General features: G+C 57.3%; 2 protein-coding genes across 2 annotated transcripts; both read right to left on the bottom strand.

Moving 5' to 3' along the window:
- Positions 1 to 36: 36 nt before the first annotated feature.
- Positions 37 to 2424, bottom strand: PTGER1 (prostaglandin E receptor 1). Its single transcript, XM_027084996.1, has 2 exons — positions 994 to 2424; positions 37 to 392 (listed from the first exon to the last, which is right to left on the bottom strand). The coding sequence occupies exons 1-2, from the start codon at positions 1951 to 1953 to the stop codon at positions 126 to 128; spliced, it is 1227 nt and encodes a 408-aa protein (XP_026940797.1). The 5' UTR covers positions 1954 to 2424; the 3' UTR covers positions 37 to 125.
- A 3129-nt stretch (positions 2425 to 5553) lies between these two features.
- On the bottom strand, positions 5554 to 16763 carry GIPC1 (GIPC PDZ domain containing family member 1). Its single transcript, XM_027084997.1, is given in 10 exon segments — positions 5554 to 6369; positions 6507 to 6588; positions 6905 to 7017; positions 7765 to 7945; positions 8042 to 8227; positions 9127 to 9273; positions 9275 to 9448; positions 14431 to 14485; positions 16083 to 16137; positions 16650 to 16763. Coding segments are annotated over 7 exon segments (1002 nt in total). The 5' UTR covers positions 9416 to 9448; positions 14431 to 14485; positions 16083 to 16137; positions 16650 to 16763; the 3' UTR covers positions 5554 to 6217.
- Positions 16764 to 16785: the final 22 nt, after the last annotated feature.

Genomic DNA, 16785 nt, shown 5'->3' on the forward strand with positions numbered 1-16785 from the left:
GGTGCTGCAGCCCCGACGGGACGCACCGCCCCGGGCTTGTCCGCAAAAAGCGTTTATTCCCCGAAGTCTCCGAGCTGCGGACCAGAGGCCGGCCCCGGGTGGTCTGGCTTAGCCTCCGGGCGCGCCTAGAAGTGACTGAGGCCACTGTGCCGGGAGCTGCGCAGTGAGTTGGCCTCCCAAACGCTCCTCATTAGGCCCAGCCCCCTGGGGCTGCCCTTGGCACCTGCCCTTGAAGGCAGGAGGCAAAGCAGTTGGCGAAGCACAGCCCGGCGCAGCAAGATGTACACCCAGGGGTCCAGAATCTGGTTCCACGAGGCGAGGCGCACGGCCAAAAACAGTGGCTGCTGCAGGGAGCTGGAGCCCCAGCCCGCGATGGCCAGCACCACCAACACCTGTGGGAGAAGACAGTGTGAGCGGTGGGTGGTGTAACAAAAGGGCACCGGCGAAGGGTAGGGCTGAGATGGATGGGAGAGTGTCTGAAGGTAAGGAGGCTGTGAGGATGGACGGAACGTCACGGGGAGGGTAAATGGGAATCTAATTGGGAAGGAGCTGTGGAGAGAGGGGAGAAGAAGTGGGGGCCTTAGCGTGGCAGAAGCAAAGGCCTTCAGTGGGTGTGTGCTTGGGCAGGAAAGAAGTCCCAGGTATCCCAAAGGACAGGGGATTGAAGGGGAGAAGAGAAAAGGGGTGGTGATGGTGGAAGGAAGCTAGGGAATGGAAGCACTTAGGTGGGTGGGGTTGGAGGAGAACCTTGCCTGGGTCGGGTGAACTACAAAGACCCCAGGAAGGAGTAAGATACCGGGACTGGGAGGAGGAGTGGGACGTCAGAGGAAGAGGGCAAAGGGTGGACTCTGGCAGGTGGGGCCTCGAGGGGGCAGTGCCCTGGCTGGGTCAGGGAGAGAGGACCCAGGTATCCCACCCAGGATGGAAAAGGGTGGGAGAGGTCACGGAGGGCGTGGGAAGGAGCAGGGTTGGAGGGGCATGTGCGCCCCTCACCAGCAGGGGGCTCCAGCAGATGCACGACACCACCATGATGCCTACGAGCTGGCCCACCATCTCCACATCGTGGGCACGGGCTCGCCGCGCTGAGCCGCGGCCCAGGGAGCCGCCGGGGGCGGCGGAGGCCGAAGCGACGGACGAGGCGGACGAGGCGGACGAGGCGGAGGCCGGGCGGGGTCCGCGCCCTCCCCAGTGACGGCGGCTGTCGGAGCCTCCAGCCGGGAAGTGCCGTCGAGAGCGGCGGCACCAGCGGGCGCGCAGCAGGGCAAGGCCGCTGAGCGTGTTGCACACGAGCGCGGCGAGCAGCGAGGCCAAGCCGAGGCCGGCGAAAAGGCCGGCGAGCAACGACTGGCGCCAGCCTCCCGCCGGGCCCAGACCGATGAAGCACCACGTGCCCGGGTACTGCAGCTCGTAGCGGCCCACGCGCGCCAATGGCAGCAGCGCCACGGCCAAGGCCACGGCGGCCAGCGCGGCCAAAGCCAACCGCGCTCGGGCCACCGAGACGCCGGCTGCGTGCAGCAGCGGCCGCGTGACGCCCACGCAGCGCTCCACGGCCATGCCGCAGCCCAGCAACAGCGGGCACAGGCCGAAAAAGACCATGCATCCGCCCAGGAAGTGGCAGGCGCCGCCGGCCGGCGAGCGCCCCGCCGCGTACAGGTGCAGCACCAGCGCACCCGGGATCACGTGGCCCACCAGGTCGGTGGCCAGCAGGCTAGCGACGAACAGCAGGAAGGTGGCTGCCGAGCGGCGGCGCCGCAGACGGCCCGCGACCTGCGCCAGCAGTGCCAGCGCCAGCACGTTGGACACGGCGCCCAGCGTCATGGAGAAGATGGGCAGCGCGGGCGACGCGCCCGCCAGGTCCGACAGCGGTCCGGCGGAGGCGTTGGAGGCCCCAGGTGCTGTACACGTGGTCGCCTCACCCGCCAGGCTCAGGTTGAGGGGCCCGTAAGGGCTCATGTCAGGTGCCGGGGGTGGGGCTGGGGAGAGGAGAGGAGGGGAAGGTGAGGTTCCACCATTGGCCTGGGACCAGCTGGTGTTCCCATCTCAGATCATCAGGACCCATCTCACCCTCCATGGAGTTCTTCTATGGACCCTCTGTACATGGCAACTCCAAATGACTCTGGCTGCCCCATTCCTGATCCATTTGTCCTCTTCCTCTTACCAGCCCATCTCTTGCTCCAGGCTTCAGTCTCCCCTCATTGCCCTGTCCACCAGGGTCACCTGGCTTCAGCCTAACCTGTCTCTGACCCCACCTCTGGGCTTTACCCACCCACTTCTGACACCCACCTCCCATTTTGACAGCCAATTCCTGGCCCCCGGCCCCATCTGATACCCACTGACCAATTTCTTTCTTTTTCTTTTTTTTTTTGCGGTACGCGGGCCCCTCACTGTTATGGCCTCTCCCGTTGCGGAGCACAGGCTCCGGACACGCAGGCCCAGAGGCCATGTCTCACGCGCCCAGCCGCTCCGCGGCACACGGGATCCTCCTGGACTGGGGCACGAACCCGTGTCCCCTGCATCGGCAGGCGGACTCCCAACCACTGCGCCACCAGGGAAGCCCCCCACTGACCCATTTCTAATCCCAGGGCACCATCTGACCCCACTGCCCCATCTTTGACCATCACTGTGTCACCTTTACTCCAGTCCCATCCTAGATGCTCACAACCCCACCTCTGCCACCTTGGGCACATCTCTCCCCGCCACACTGTCTCTTTCCCCAGGGCCACATCCCTGTTCCCATAAACCCATCCCTGTCCCCTTGGCCACATCTCTGTCCACACAGCCCCGTCCCTGTCCCCAGAGCCCCATCCTTGTCTCCCACACTCCCATCTCTGTCTCTCACCCAGGCCCTACCTCTTCCCACTGCTGCCTCACCCTGGATGCCCACAGTTCCGCTCCTGCCAGCTTCATGTCCCTGCCCCAGAGGCCTCAAGGCTAACCCGTCACCACCCACTCCTTGATAGCCCCTGGTGAGGGCTGAGAGGTCAGAACTGCCTGCTAGGTCATATGGGAAGGGAGGCTGGACAGACAGTAAGATCAACAGGGACAGAGAGATGGGCTGAGAATCAAGGAACACAGGAAGGACAGGCTGGGGGAGCCATGGCCCCATCCTTTCATGCCTTCCTCCCCCACTGGAGATCCTCGTGCCCCAGCCTTCTTACCCGGAGCTGCCTGGGATGCAGGGTCCCCATCGCCTGCCGCTTGGTCCCTGCTGCCCCGCTGCACCGGCTGCCCTGCTGCGCCCTAGCCTGCTGCGCCCGAGCTCTCTGACAGGCCGCTCCCTCCCTCCCTCCCTCCCTCCCCGGGAGGCTCCTCGCTCCCAGCCTCCTCCCGCTGCCCGCTCCAGCCTCCAGGGGCCGTTCCACCCAGCGCACGCCTTCAGGGGGCCTGGGGTGACAGACACCCCCTTTTTGTACTCCTGGCAATGGTCATGGGCCGCTCCAGGCCCCAGCTCCCCTGAGTAAGGGGGGCTCTGGGAAGTTGGCCTGGCCCCCGTGACCCTCTCCCACTGGTGGGGCGGGAGCAGCCCCATTCCCTCCCAGGCGTGGGCCTCTCGCCTACCTCATTAATAAAGCGGATAAAATCTAAACAGTGGAAAACCTGAGTGTTGCCCAGGGCAGGCCGGGGCGGCTTAGTGGTGCTACTACCCCCACCGGGGCCGCAAGGTTGGAGGGCTAGCCCTGCGTGGGGACAGCAGCACCCCCTTGCCCTGCCAGAACCTTCATGCATGTTGGGTGGGTGGCGGTGGGCAGTGCCCTGGGTGGACCAGCTTGGGTCATGCCCAGCCTGACCAGGAGATCCGCCCATTATTTACACAGGGGCTTAAAGCCTAGGCAAGGGCAGCGAGTCAAACTCTGGGAGGGAAGAGGGAGGAGGCTGAAGGGGGGCAGGGGAACCGGGAAGATCGGTGACCAGGGGACTGTCTCCTAGATCCTGCTTTAGGATGTGATGAGCACACACACGTCCCAAGCCACAGACAGCCACACCTGTGGGCACTCAGCTGCATCCTCACCTCCTGCCCTGAGAAGAAGGATCGCATCCCTGAGGGGCACACACACGGTCACACACCTGAAGATACACAATCATATCCCTTAACGCCCTGAGACCCCCCACCGTCATGGCCTGTTCCCAGCTCAGCAGCAGCCACGTGCCTTGGGGTCAGCCATCGTCACGCTGAGACAGTCTCACCTCTAGCACCAGAGATGGGCCCACAGTTACTGACGCTAACACCCTGAAATAGAGCCCCCTGTGAGAGAGACCATCACACCCCTTAGTGCTGGCAAATGTAGTCTCACTCAGCACCTTGAGCGGTGCACACAACTGTTACCACTGACACAGCCCCCAGCCACACCCCAACATCACCCAGAGACCCCCCCCAACAGTCCAAGACAGGCCCCACAGGTACACACCACATACACCCAAGACACAAGGAGTGGCACCCCCTGGACACCCCGAGATCTAGCCGGTCACCCCCCGACCCTAGCAACAGCAACACCCAGAGGCACACATGCTGTCACACGGCCACACTCCACACAGAAGCCCTGCCAGTGACATCCACAAACACCCTGGAACACGAAGACAGTCATCACACCCCATTCCCTCAACACAGTCACAAACCACCAACACTCTGAGAGACACAGTCCTACCTCCTCAACACCCAGACTCACACAGCCTCACCCCTTCACAACCAGAACTGTATATTAGCACAGACACACGAAGTGCCCACAGGTGCCCAGCGATGCCCAGAGTAACCCGTCCCAGCCCCCATCCAGGTGGTCCTCCCCACTGCCCCCTCCCACGGCCCATTGCCTGCATATTGGAAATGGGGAGCGGGCGGGCTTAGACCTCCCCTCTCAACTTGCCCCCAAACATTCCTGTGGGGACCTCTGGCCTGCTTCCCTCCACTTCAATCCTTGCCCTTCCCTCCAGGTCTGGCCAGGACGCCACCCCCCACCCCACCCCCGCCCTTCCCTGATCCCTGCCTTAATCCTTAAGGATGAAGCGGGTTGTCAAAACAAGCACATCCGGTACAAAGTATGGCGCTCCACGGGCGCTGGCGGACCCCCCATGTCCAGAGTCAGCTGAGGTCAGGGTGCATCGTGACTCCCCCCCCCCCAGCCTCGGGGTGGGGTTCCTCTCCATCAACACACAGCGGGGCAGGCCTGAGACTCCATCTTCAGCCCACCCCATCTTTCTTTGTCCATGCCTCCTGGCCCTGGGGCTCTCCAAGGCCCTGGGGCTCTCCAGGGCCCTGGGTTGGAGCAGGCAAGGACCCACAGCCTCCCGCCCACCGTTCCCATCAGGCCAGGGGTGGCAAGAGCCTTGTTCGAGAGGAAGCAAGATTTGCACCCTCAGCAAGCCGAGAAGCTCCAGCCTTGCCTGGAAGCCTGGTGGCTTGCGGCCAAGAGCTTCCTCAGGCGGAACGGGTGGGAGGGGGCGGGCGGCTGGGGCCAGCTCCTAATTCAATTCGGAGCCCAAAGAGGATGGATTTCAGCTGCTGCATTCTTTCCCAGCCCCGGCCCACCCCCCTCTCCCATCCCGAAGCCGCCACGCAGGTCCAACAGCAGATTCTTTATCTTCCAGACGGCAAATTCAGATATGAAAGCCCACCACCATCATCCCTCCTCCCCCTTCTGTCCGGGGCTGAGCGGAGGGAGACACAGGGGGGCAGGAGAGGGAGGGCGTCTGGGGGCTTCACAGCAGACTCATGTTTCAAATGCAGAGGTAACAGACTCCATAGTGGGGGCTCCTCTGGGGGGACGGAGGTGGCGCAGGGGGAGGGTATTATTGCGTTTGCTGAGGGGGACACCCCCCCTTCTGCATGCCCTGCGTCAGGAAACTAGGGAGGTCACGACCCCCCAAACAGAACCCAAGGCCCCAGGGAGATAGAGGGACCAGTTTGGCAGCTGAGGCGGAAAGTACTGGGGGCGGGGGTGGCCGCCCAATCTGGCTGGTCCCTCCCCGCGCCTGACCCGGCTGAGGTAGGTGGGGAACAGGGCGGGGGTGGGGTGGGGGGCTGGGGACCCCAGCCAGGCTGGGAACTGTTGAGGGGGTGGTACCGATTGGAGGTGGGCAGAGGTCGGGCCCCACTTCCGCTCCGCATCATCTTCGGGCTACTGAGCTGGGCCCGAGCTGGACGCTGGGGTCCAGCCCATGGTGTCTCCACCACAGAGGCTCCCACCAGGCCTGGCCCAAGTCATCTCAAGGTCCAGCGGGAGGCCTAGTAGCGGCCAACCTTGGCATCCCCAATGGCTCCCCAGACGTCAAAGACAAACTCATCCGGGAAGGCGAAGTCACCAAGCCGTTCATCCAGGGCCTCAGCCAGCTCGTCTGGGTTCCTTTTGTCCTTTCCAAGCTCTACCATGGTGGCCGCTGGGGGGGGGGGGGGGGGGGCAGCAGAATGGAGGCACAGATGACAGAGGTGCTCAGGGTGGACCCAGCCCCACAGGACCTAGAAGCTCCTTCCCCTAAACTCCACCCATCCCCAGACCCAGGCGCCGCCCACTCACCCAGCTCTGTGTCCCTGATGCCCATGTAACTCTCCAGCAGGTCATCCACCTTCTCAATGGCCTTCTCCTCAAAGGCTGACGGCTGGGGGGCGGGAAGAGGGACAACAACATCATAATAATGTGAATATAATTGTAATTGTACTTACTAAGTGCCTTGTACAATTTTTACCACTTTCGGTATAGAAACACACAGTTCATCCTCGTGACAACCGTGAAAGTGTCAGTATCACTATCCCCATTTTACAGATTAGGAAACTGAGGTCCACTTGCCCAAGAAAGGTCCCAGAGCTGGGAGGTGGGTTTGCATCCAGTGCCCAGAGCCCCTCAACTAAGAGGTGATGCGGCCGCCTATGAATTTCACAGGGAAGGGGGGCTGGGGCCCAGCTGGAACAACTCACCAGATCCTCTACTGTGGCAGGACCCCGGGATCGGAGCCGGAGGGTCCCTCGGCCAGTGCCCAGCTGGGGACCGGAGCCTGGGCGGCCACCCCCGGAACGCACACTGATCATGTCTGTGGGAGACAGGGAAGGGGTGAGGGCTGGAGAAGCCCAATTCCAGCATGTTCTGGGCAGGAACCCAGGCGTCCCGGCCTCAGACAATCCTCCACCTTCTCCAAGCTTCTGTAGGCTTTGGGGGAATTGGAGGCTGAGGTGACCCCAGGAGGGCATGACTCCTGACTCAGGCTTGGGACAGGTATAGGAGGTGCAGCCAGGGGCTAGGAATGGAAAAGGCTGGAGGGGAGACTGGAGGGGGCCACTTCTCTTCCCAGGGCCTGAGGGACAGGAACGGGGTGGGTCCTGGGTCCCCAGCTGCTTTCCCCAAGGCCAAGGGGGTATAGCTGCTGGGCCACAGACCAGCCCTATCTGCCTGGGGAAGTGTGTCAGAGTCCCCCACCACCACCCCAGGGGCCTTGGGCCCATTCCTGAGAGTTAATGAAGCCAGACAAAAGAGTGGGGGCGCTGGCACTGGGCAGCCAAGCCTGGCTTCTTGCGGGGTGGGGAACTGGCCAGGGTTGGGGGCGCTTGGCTGGGCTAATGGCTCCTGGAAGCTGGGTGTGTGGGCAGCTTCCTCCTCGCCTCCATCCTCCTCCCAGGCTGGGCAGAGAGCCAGCAGCCCCTCCCCAGGGCAGGGTGAGCTGCCCCCACCCCCTTTCCACTGTGACCCGCTGGGCTTGAGCACCACCTGCTGGTGGCCCTTGGCACTGCAACCAGGACCCAAGTGAAGGGGACCATCCAGGCTGCAGGAGGCAGCTCCTCACCAAAGGCCTTTCGGGGCTCTGTGAGCTTCAGCGTGAAGGTGCGGCCTCGGGGCAGCTCCTTGAGCAGCCGGGCCACCTCGTAGTGCCGGCAGCCCAGCAGGCTCTGTCCGTTGATGGCCTCGATCATGTCACCCACGCTGATGAGCTGGATGTGGTCAATCACGCTGCCCTCCTTAATGCGCTGTGGGGAAAGGAGCTGTCAGCCCCTGTGGCTCTGCCGTTGGGTCCCATGGGTAGGCCTTACCCTCAGGACTCTGGGCGCCCCACCCCCAGGCACCTTGATGAAGGCATAGCCAGCCCCGTTGTCTGTGATGGTGAGCCCCAGCGCTTCCTCCGACTTGAACACCTCCACTTCCTTGCGCTGCCCCTTGACGTGGGCGAAGATGAAGTCCTCCAGCCCGATCTGGCCCCCCAGGAGCTTGTCCATGTCCACTTTGTGGGTGTTGAGGGTGCAGAACATCACCTACAGGGGTGGGAGATATTCAACCCTCGCCTCCTTCCTGTGCCCTTTGCTAATCGCCACCTGAGGGGGAAGCGAGGAGAGTTGGGAAAGGCCTGGGGGTCCCCATCACAGTGTCTGACCACCCCAGAGCCAGGGCAGGGCCCCACTAGGGCTGGGTTTCTGTCCTAGCAAAAACTCCCTGCTGTTTCCGGGGTACAGAGCCTGGCACACAGTGGGTGCTCAGAAAATGCTTGTGGAATGAATGAAGGGGCACAGATACCCATCCTGCCTACTGAGACCCCTGCATCTACTTCCTGCTCAGTCCCACTGTCACCTTCCTTGCTTCCCTTCCTTTGGCACCCAACGTCCTTGGGGTGGGACCTCCCAGTGAATCACGGAGAAGTGAATGTGGCACCTGACCTCCAGTCCCCACAATCCGCTGGGCTGCAAACCTCTCAATGTATGATGGGAATGTAGCATCCAGCCCTGGCCATCCATTCTCACAATCCACCGGGGCAGAGGCCTCCCAGTGCCTGATGGGGATTCCGCATCCAGTCCTGATCTCCAGTTCCCCACAATACATTGGGCTGCAGGTCTCCTAATGCCTGATAGGAACTCAGCATCCAGCTGTGGCCACCTGCCCCCACAATCCCCTGCGGCACAGGCCTCTCAAAGCCTGATGGGAATGCCGCCTCCGCCTGTGGCCTCCAGTTCGCCACAAACCAATGGGGTACAGGCCTCCCAATGCCTGATGAAATTCAGCATCCAGCCCTGGCCTCCAGTTCCCCATAATTCACTGGGGTAAGGCCTCAGTATCTGCAGCTTCGCCACCTGAGCCACAGCTCACAAACAGGATGCCCGCTCAGGCTTCTCTCTAGCTCACCATCAGGGACCCTGGTGCCCGGCTCCCTAGTGGGTACCTCAGCGGCTGGCAGCCGGAAGGCCTCAGCAATCTTGCCGTACAGCTCCTTGACGTTGGTGAAGCCCTCGATGCGGCCAGTGGGGCTGCCATGGGCCAGCTGGGTGTGGAACACAAGGCGGGGCCGCAGGGCAGGGGGAGGGGGGGGGCAAGCCCATTTGGGGGGCCCCTGCCCCACCTCCGCCCAGGGGCCCCGGCTCCCCCACACCCAGCCCACCACGGCCTGGCTCTGCCTCCTCATTTTCCACCAGAGGCGGCGCCTTTTTCCGCCGCCCCAGTCCCAGCGGCATGAGCAGCGAGAAGAGAGGGCACGCCCAGGAGATCTGCAGGACAGGAAAAGGGGCTCAGGGCCTGGGCAGTGGCCTCGGGCCGCCTCGCCCCTACAGGTCCAATGAAATATTTAGAGAACAGACTGGCCTCAGTTCGAAATCCGGTCCCAGCTCAGAGCCAGGCAAAGCAAGATGATTGGCCAAAGGAAACCCAGAAGAAACGCCCCATATAAGCGATTCAAACTACCACGAAGGCACGACTCTCTCTGAGTCCGCCCGTGTGTACCTATTTACACGTACTCTTTTTCCTCCTAATAAACACTTTACTTGTTTCACTTAAAAAAAAAAAAAAATAATCCGGGGGCTTCCCTGGTGGCGCAGTGGTTGAGAGTCCGCCTGCCGATGCAGGGGACACGGGTTCGTGCCCCGGTCCGGGAAGATCCCACATGCCACGGAGCGGCTGGGCCCGTGAGCCATGGCCGCTGAGTCTGCGCGTCCGGAGCCTGTGCTCCGCAACGGGAGAGGCCACAACAGTGAGAGGCCCGCGTACCGCAAAAAAAAAAAAAAAAATCCGGTCCCAGCACTTGCACAGAAGTAATAATATCAGCTAATATCTATCATAACCCCATGCTAACTGCTCTGTATCTTAACCCTCACACCACATCATGGGGACCATATTATCACCCCCACGATGTGATTATGTGATATACCGTAATATGTGATTATGCCCATTTAACAGATGCGAAAATGGAAACTCACAGCCTACATTTTCTCTTTTTTGTTCTACTGGTCAGTCATTAATGCTGTGTGCTGAAAATTTCTGACTCCCCCCTTCAAAGCATGTAGGCAGATGGCACTTACTGGCCTCCTCGTGACTGGACAGGCATGTGACCAGTACTGGCCAGTGAGTTGTGAGAGGAAGTGACACATGACATTTCTAGGCTGAAGCATTTAATTACTGGAGCAAGAGCCTCCAGAAGTCCCTTTCTCCTAGTAGGGTGACCAGCCTCATTTGATGTGGTGGTGGCCTCATCAGGCCAGGCTCTGAGTGATGACAATGAATGGAACCCCCCGCTGAGCTGCAATGGACATGTAGCAGGAACAAAAAAAATAAATAAACCTTTGTTGAGTTTGGCCACTAAGATTTTGGAGATGTTTGTTATTGCAGCAAAACCTGTCCTGACGGACACACTTTTCTCTTTCCTCACCCTCTACTCTCTTTCTTTCTCTCTTTCTCCCTCCCTCCCTTCTAACAAATGTTTTGGGCACTTACTATATCCCATGCACCAGTATGGATATTGCCTTCAATAAGACAAGCAAGGTTCCACATTTCCTTACCCGGAGTAAATAAGGAGCCTCTGATGAATGGTTAATGGATGAAGAAAACAACCCTATATGGATAAATCCTGAGAGTTTACAAATACACATACATACGTATGTGTATATATATAATATGTGTATGTGTTTAAGGAGATACATACACGTGTGTGTATATGTTTTAAAAAGCTTTAATTAGGGAATTCCCTGGCAGTCCAGTGGTTAGGACTCAGCCCTTTCACTGCCGGGCCTGGGTTTAATCCCTGGTTGGGGAACTAAGATCCTGCAAGCTGCATGGCACAGCCAAAAAAAAAAAAAAAAAATCTTTAATTAATTATAATTCAGACTTCCCTGGTGGCACATTGGTTAAGAATCTGCCTGCCAATGCAGGGGACATGGATTCGAGCCCTGGGCTGGGAAGATCCCACATCCCGCGGAGCAGCTAAGCCCGTGTGCCACAGCTACAGAGCCTGTGCTCTAGAGCCCATGAGCTATAACTACTGGAGCCCACAATGAGAAGCCTGCACACTGTAATGAAGAGTAGGCCCTGCTCGCCACAACTAGAGAAAGCCCACACGCAGCAACGAAGACCCAACACAGCCAAAAATAAATTAATTAATCAATTAATTTAAAAAACTATAATTCAAAGCTGTAATTAATAATTTCATAAAAGTGTGCTACCAAATGTACCTATGAAGGTGAGAAAAAATCTCTGAATAACTCAAGCTTATTATTGAACCACTGCACAAAATGTATGCTGGCAATATTTTAAAAACTTCTATTATTAAAAAAAAGAAAGAAAAAAAAAAGACAAGCAACAAGGTCCCTGACTAGGGCCACCATGAGCAGTGACACTGGTTGTTCACTGTGCAAAAGCACCAGACCCTGGTCTGGTGATGTGTCTGATGGGAGGAAGCGTGGCATTTTTCTAATTCATGCCTAAAGTGCTGCAGAAGGCTAGCTAGCTGGGGCTCTGTCCATGCTGTGCGGAAGCATAGTCCAGAGGAGAAGATATACAGTGAGCAAGCAAACATGTAAATATCTAATATAATTTCTAAGAATGCTATGAAGACAATAAAACAAGACAAGTTCTACAGACAAGCTCAGGGAGGGCCTCCCTGAGAAGGTGAGGATGAATCTGAGACTTGAAAGACAGGAAGAAATATCCATAGGAGGATATGAGGCAAGAACATTCGGGCAGAGAGAACAGCCAGTGCAAAGGCCCTGAGGTGGGGATGTGCTTGGCATGTTTGAGGAACAGCAAGGAGGCATATGTGGTTGGATCAGAGTAAGGGGGACAACAGGAAAAGGTGAGGGCAGAGAAGTAACAGGCAGACTGTGCAGGGCCCTGTAGGCCAGAGGGAGAACTTGGGCTTTTGGTCTGAGTGAGGTGGCAGTCGGGGGGGTTCTGAGCAGACTCACAGATCAGCTGGAGACCAGTGTGGTTGATCGGAGTGAAGTGAGCAATGGGAGAACACGAAGACGGCAGGTAAAAGAGGTGACTCGGGGCGGGGCGGGGTGGGTCTTGCAGGCTGGGAAAGAGTCCAGATTTAATTTTTAAGACACATGTCCAAAGTCACAGAAGCTGGCTGCACCCTCAGGTCTGATTCCCAAGCCCAAGTTCGTCACTGTGACGCTGTCCCGTAAGTGACTCAATCTCTCTGGGCCTCAGATGCCTGGTCTGCAAATGGGGACGTTCCATCCGCCTGGTTGTGATGAGGATCAAATTATGCCAAATTATCTTTTCCTGTGTGAAGGGGACTTTCTGCTCCTCTTCCAGGGGGTCGTCCTGGATTCAGATGAGCCCCAGGGCTGCACCATCCTCATTCATTTATTCATTCATTCATCTGTTCTCCAACACCTCCTCTCCTCATTCATTCATTCATCTGTTCTCCAACACCCCCTCTAATATCACTGATCCAGCCCCATCAGCACTCACCTAGATCAGTGCAGTTGCCTTCTCTGTGTCTCCCAACTTCCACCCTTGCCCCCAACAGTCTCTTGTCAATCCAGCAGCCAGAGTGATACTGTAAAACATAACTCATATCACATCTGTCCTCTCCTCCAACCCCTCCCAGGGCTCCTACCTCACCTGGAGTAAAAGTCAATGTCCTCCCCTTGGCCCACAGGCCCCAAATGATCTGCCCACATGACCTGCATGCCCTCATCTCCTCCCACTTTCCCCCAGCTCATTCCCTCCAGCCACATGGGTCTCCTCCCTGTTCCTTCAACACACTAGGCGAAGTTCAGCCTCAGGGCCTTTGCACTGGCTGTGCCCTCTGGTATCCACACAACTCACTCTCTCACCTCTTTCAGGTGGAAAACATATTTCATTCATTTAGCTTGTTCATTGTCTGTTTTCTGAAAGGGCAGGGAACTCTGCCTGTCTTATTCATTCCTCTCAGTGCAGAAAACAGTGCCTGGCATATAGCAGCTGCTTAATAAATATTTGTGGAATGGATGAACGAATGATCCTAATATTCACCAGCCCACCAGTCTCTGTGCCCAGCTTCTCTGCAGCTCTGGGGAGCCACAGAAGCACAGGCTGTAGCATCTGCCCTCAGTAGGGTCTTGTCTCCCTGGCAAAAGTACAAGTCCTAACTCTGTAGTCCCTCATCCCTTGCTTCCCAGCATAACTCTGGACAGAATAAGTGCTTCATTTAGCAACGAAGATATTGTCATTTTGTTTTTCACTCCCCTCCTAATCAACGATGCTAAATGACTTTTAATACATTTATTAGCCATTTGGATTTGCCCTTCTGTGAACTGCCTGTTTAAGTCTTTACCCATTTTTAAAAACTGCGTTTTTTATTGGTTTTTTGTTTTTTTTTTGCCACGCTGCATGGCTTGTGGAATCTTAGTTCTCCGATCAGGGACTAAATCTGTTTTTTTTTGTTTTTTTTTTTTTTTGGCTGTACACGGGCCTCTCACTGTTGTGGCCTCTCCCGTTGCGGAGCACAGGCTCCGGACGCGCAGGCTCAGCGGCCATGGCTCACGGGCCTAGCCGCTCCGCGGCATGTGGGATCTTCCCAGACCGGGGCACGAACCCGTGACCCCTGAGACTCTCAACCACTGCGCCACCAGGGAAGCCCCTGAATCTGTTTTTAACTGCAATGCAAGCTATATGTTCTAGATACTAGAAATAAAATAATTCTGAATGAATAAACCAGTACTGCTCTGTCAAGTTATTTTACTACACTCAATGATGCTACCAAAACAAAATCAAAAACACCCAAAAAAACTCCCCCACATCAGCACCTCCTCTGGTTCCCCTCCAACCACCCCCCATACCTCTTAGCAGAATGCTAAGAACATAAATCTGAAACCTGGATTCGCCACTTACTAGCTGTGTGACTTTGGGCAAGTGTCTTAACCTCTCTGAGTTCCAAGGAAATCATACATGTGCTTGGAACAGTTCCTGGCACACAATAGGAGTTCCATAAATGCTGGTGACAATTACTACTATTTCCATCTGTATCATCTTTCAGTTAGTTGCCAAGATTCAAACTCCCTCCTTTCCCCAGGGTCCCTACATCCTGATCACCAATTCCCAACATCCTTACTCTGCCTACACTTGATGCCCTGGTTCATGCTGGCTTCGTGTCCTCACCCGGGAGAGGGTAATAATGGTGGTGAGGAAAGTGGGTGATTAATGAATTTGCTTTCCAGGCCAGAAGAAGCACAGTAGTGTGGGTTCAACTCCCACCCCTGTTACTTACCAGCTGTGTGGCTGTGGGGAAGTCACTTCACTTGATGGGGCCTCAGTTTCCTCATCTGAAAAACAGGCAGAATTCCTGTCTCTCAGAGTGCTTATGGGAATCCAAAGAGATTATGCAAGTAACTCAATTATCACTTTGCCTGACATCAATCTAAGGAAGTTGTTATTATTATTGTCATTATTGCTTCTTCCCTTGCCCTGCCCAGGAACATCCCGGTCCTCTCTGCCTGCCAAGGCCTACTCTAGGCCACCTCATCCAGGAAGCCTCCCCAGCTTGCCCCAGCCTGTTGGAACCGGCCCTGTGGTCCAAACTACTCAGGCCCATGAACTTAATTACATGTTGCCCTGGCAGAACTCTTGTCTTCCAGTCTTAGGTTGTTATTTAACTTCATGTCTCTATTTTAAAACATAAACCAGATAGCGTCACTCCCCAGCCTCAAATCTTACAACGGTTTCCCACCTGATGGAGGAAACCCCCAGACCCCTGCAGAATCACCGCTTTGGGTCCTCTCCTGCCCCAGGCACACCATGCCAAGATTGGTCCATCCTCAGAGCCTTTGCCTTGGCTGTGCCCCCTGCCTGATTTTTACAAGGCTGGCTTCTTTCTGTCATTCAGATCTCGGCTCCAAAGTTACCTCCTCTGAGATTCCCCCTTTGCCCACAGATTCTACCATGCCACTCCTTCATATTCTATTCATAACATTTATCACCCTCTGCAAGTATTTTCTTTATTTATTTGTTAACTTGTTTGTTGCCTGTTTCCCCCCCATTAGAATGGCAGCTTCCCAAGAGCAGGGATTTTTGTTGTGTTCACTATTGTATCCTCTGTGCCAAGAACAGTACCTGACACATAGTTGGTGCTTAAAAAATATGTATAGAATGAATGAATGTGTCTTATGCCCTCATTCTGACTACTCTCTGAGTTCCCCTATCCTCAGAACATGCCCACTGTAGACCTGCTAACTGCCACCTCCCCACCACATTCCCAGTCTCCCCTCAAACCTGAACACAGGTACGGAGAAAAGGAGTTTCAGCCCCGGGCATCGAGCAGGTTGGCTACAATCCCAGCATCCCCACCCTCTCTTCCCTGGGAAGGGCCTGAAACTCAACAAGCTCACAGCCATACAGAGTTGCAGTGAGGGGAGCAAAAAGTGGGGAAGGGGGTTCCTGGGAGCTCACAAAAGCTGGCGGGGGGACACCACGCCCAGGTTCCTCTTTCAGCAGGGTATTGCTTGAGAGAGGAGGGCAGGAGGGCCTCTGAATCAGTCTTGAAAAACCGGCTCCTGGGTGTTTCCAGGGAGAACGCCTACCGTCCTGGGCCCAGGCTTACCAGGGGGGCCCAAGAGGCACAGAACCTGGACCCCTGCCTATCTCTCCCGCAGATGTCACTCTCTTTTCAGGACCCAGGTATTCTGGCCTTGCCTTTTCCAGCTCAGAGCACAAGGGCCATGGGGACAGCTTCCTGTTTGAGCAGCTGGTGAAAGCAAAGACCAGCAGGTGTGCCCCAGATGGCGTGTCTGGCTGGAGGGAGTGGAATGGAAGGAGCTGGTCAGAAACACCTGAGCTTTGGAGCCACCGGGCATCTCGTATAGTGGTGGAGACTCCAGTTCTGGACTCTGAGGCATGGGTTTGAGTCCCAGATCTGCCACTTACTCGCTGTGGGACCTTGGGCAAGTCACTCCACCTCTCTGGGTCTGCTGCTTCAGCTCTGAAAGAAGTAACAGCACCTTCCATGAGGTATTGAGAATCAATGATAAATATGTGGTAAATACCTGACACGGAAGTGTTCAATAAACGCTAGCCGGGGTGATTTTTTCATTATTATCTTCGGAACCTCGGTCCTCCCAAGGTCCCCCTAGGCCCTGGAGGATTGGGACTGGGCCAGCTTCGGGGAGTTGCCCGGGCAGGGCTCAGAAATACCGATCCTGAGCCTGTCCCCGCCGGGATGGGAACTGTCCAGAGGTGCAGGGAGCTGAGGTGCGGCTGGAGACCCCATCCCGGTGGCGGGAGGCGTTTACCCCTGCCCCCAGCGGGAAGGCAGGCGGCCCTCTGGGAAGGGGCCTCGGGCATCCCCCCGCTCAGCCTAGACGTCCAGCCGCGTCCATGGGGCCGGCCCCATACCGCAGAATCGGCCGGATCCCCGCGGGTCCGCCATCCCGCGGGTCCGCGCCGGGATCCCCCAAGCGGCCGCGATGCGCCCCGCCCGCGCGTGACACTCACCTGCGGCGCCGCCGCTACCGCCCTGTGAGCGCCGGGTTCGGCCCTCCGCAAACTCAGGCCGGGGCCTCTCCCTCAGCCACGACCGGGGGGCGGGGCCAGGGCCCGCGTCCGGTCAATCAGGAGCGGCCGCCCGGCG

Source organism: Aethalodelphis obliquidens, unplaced genomic scaffold (assembly GCF_003676395.1).
Source record: "Aethalodelphis obliquidens isolate GAN/ISIS:26980383/991018 unplaced genomic scaffold, ASM367639v1 scaffold53, whole genome shotgun sequence".
NCBI lineage: Eukaryota > Metazoa > Chordata > Mammalia > Artiodactyla > Delphinidae > Aethalodelphis > Aethalodelphis obliquidens.

Coding starts and splice junctions, on each gene's coding strand:
- PTGER1 (XM_027084996.1), bottom strand. CDS start 1,953: ATGAGCCCTTACGGGCCCCTCAACCTGAGCCTGGCGGGTGAGGCGACC. Junction 393..993: donor TCTGCTGGAGCCCCCTGCTG/GTGAGGGGCGCA, acceptor CTTCTCCCACAG/GTGTTGGTGGTGCTGGCCAT.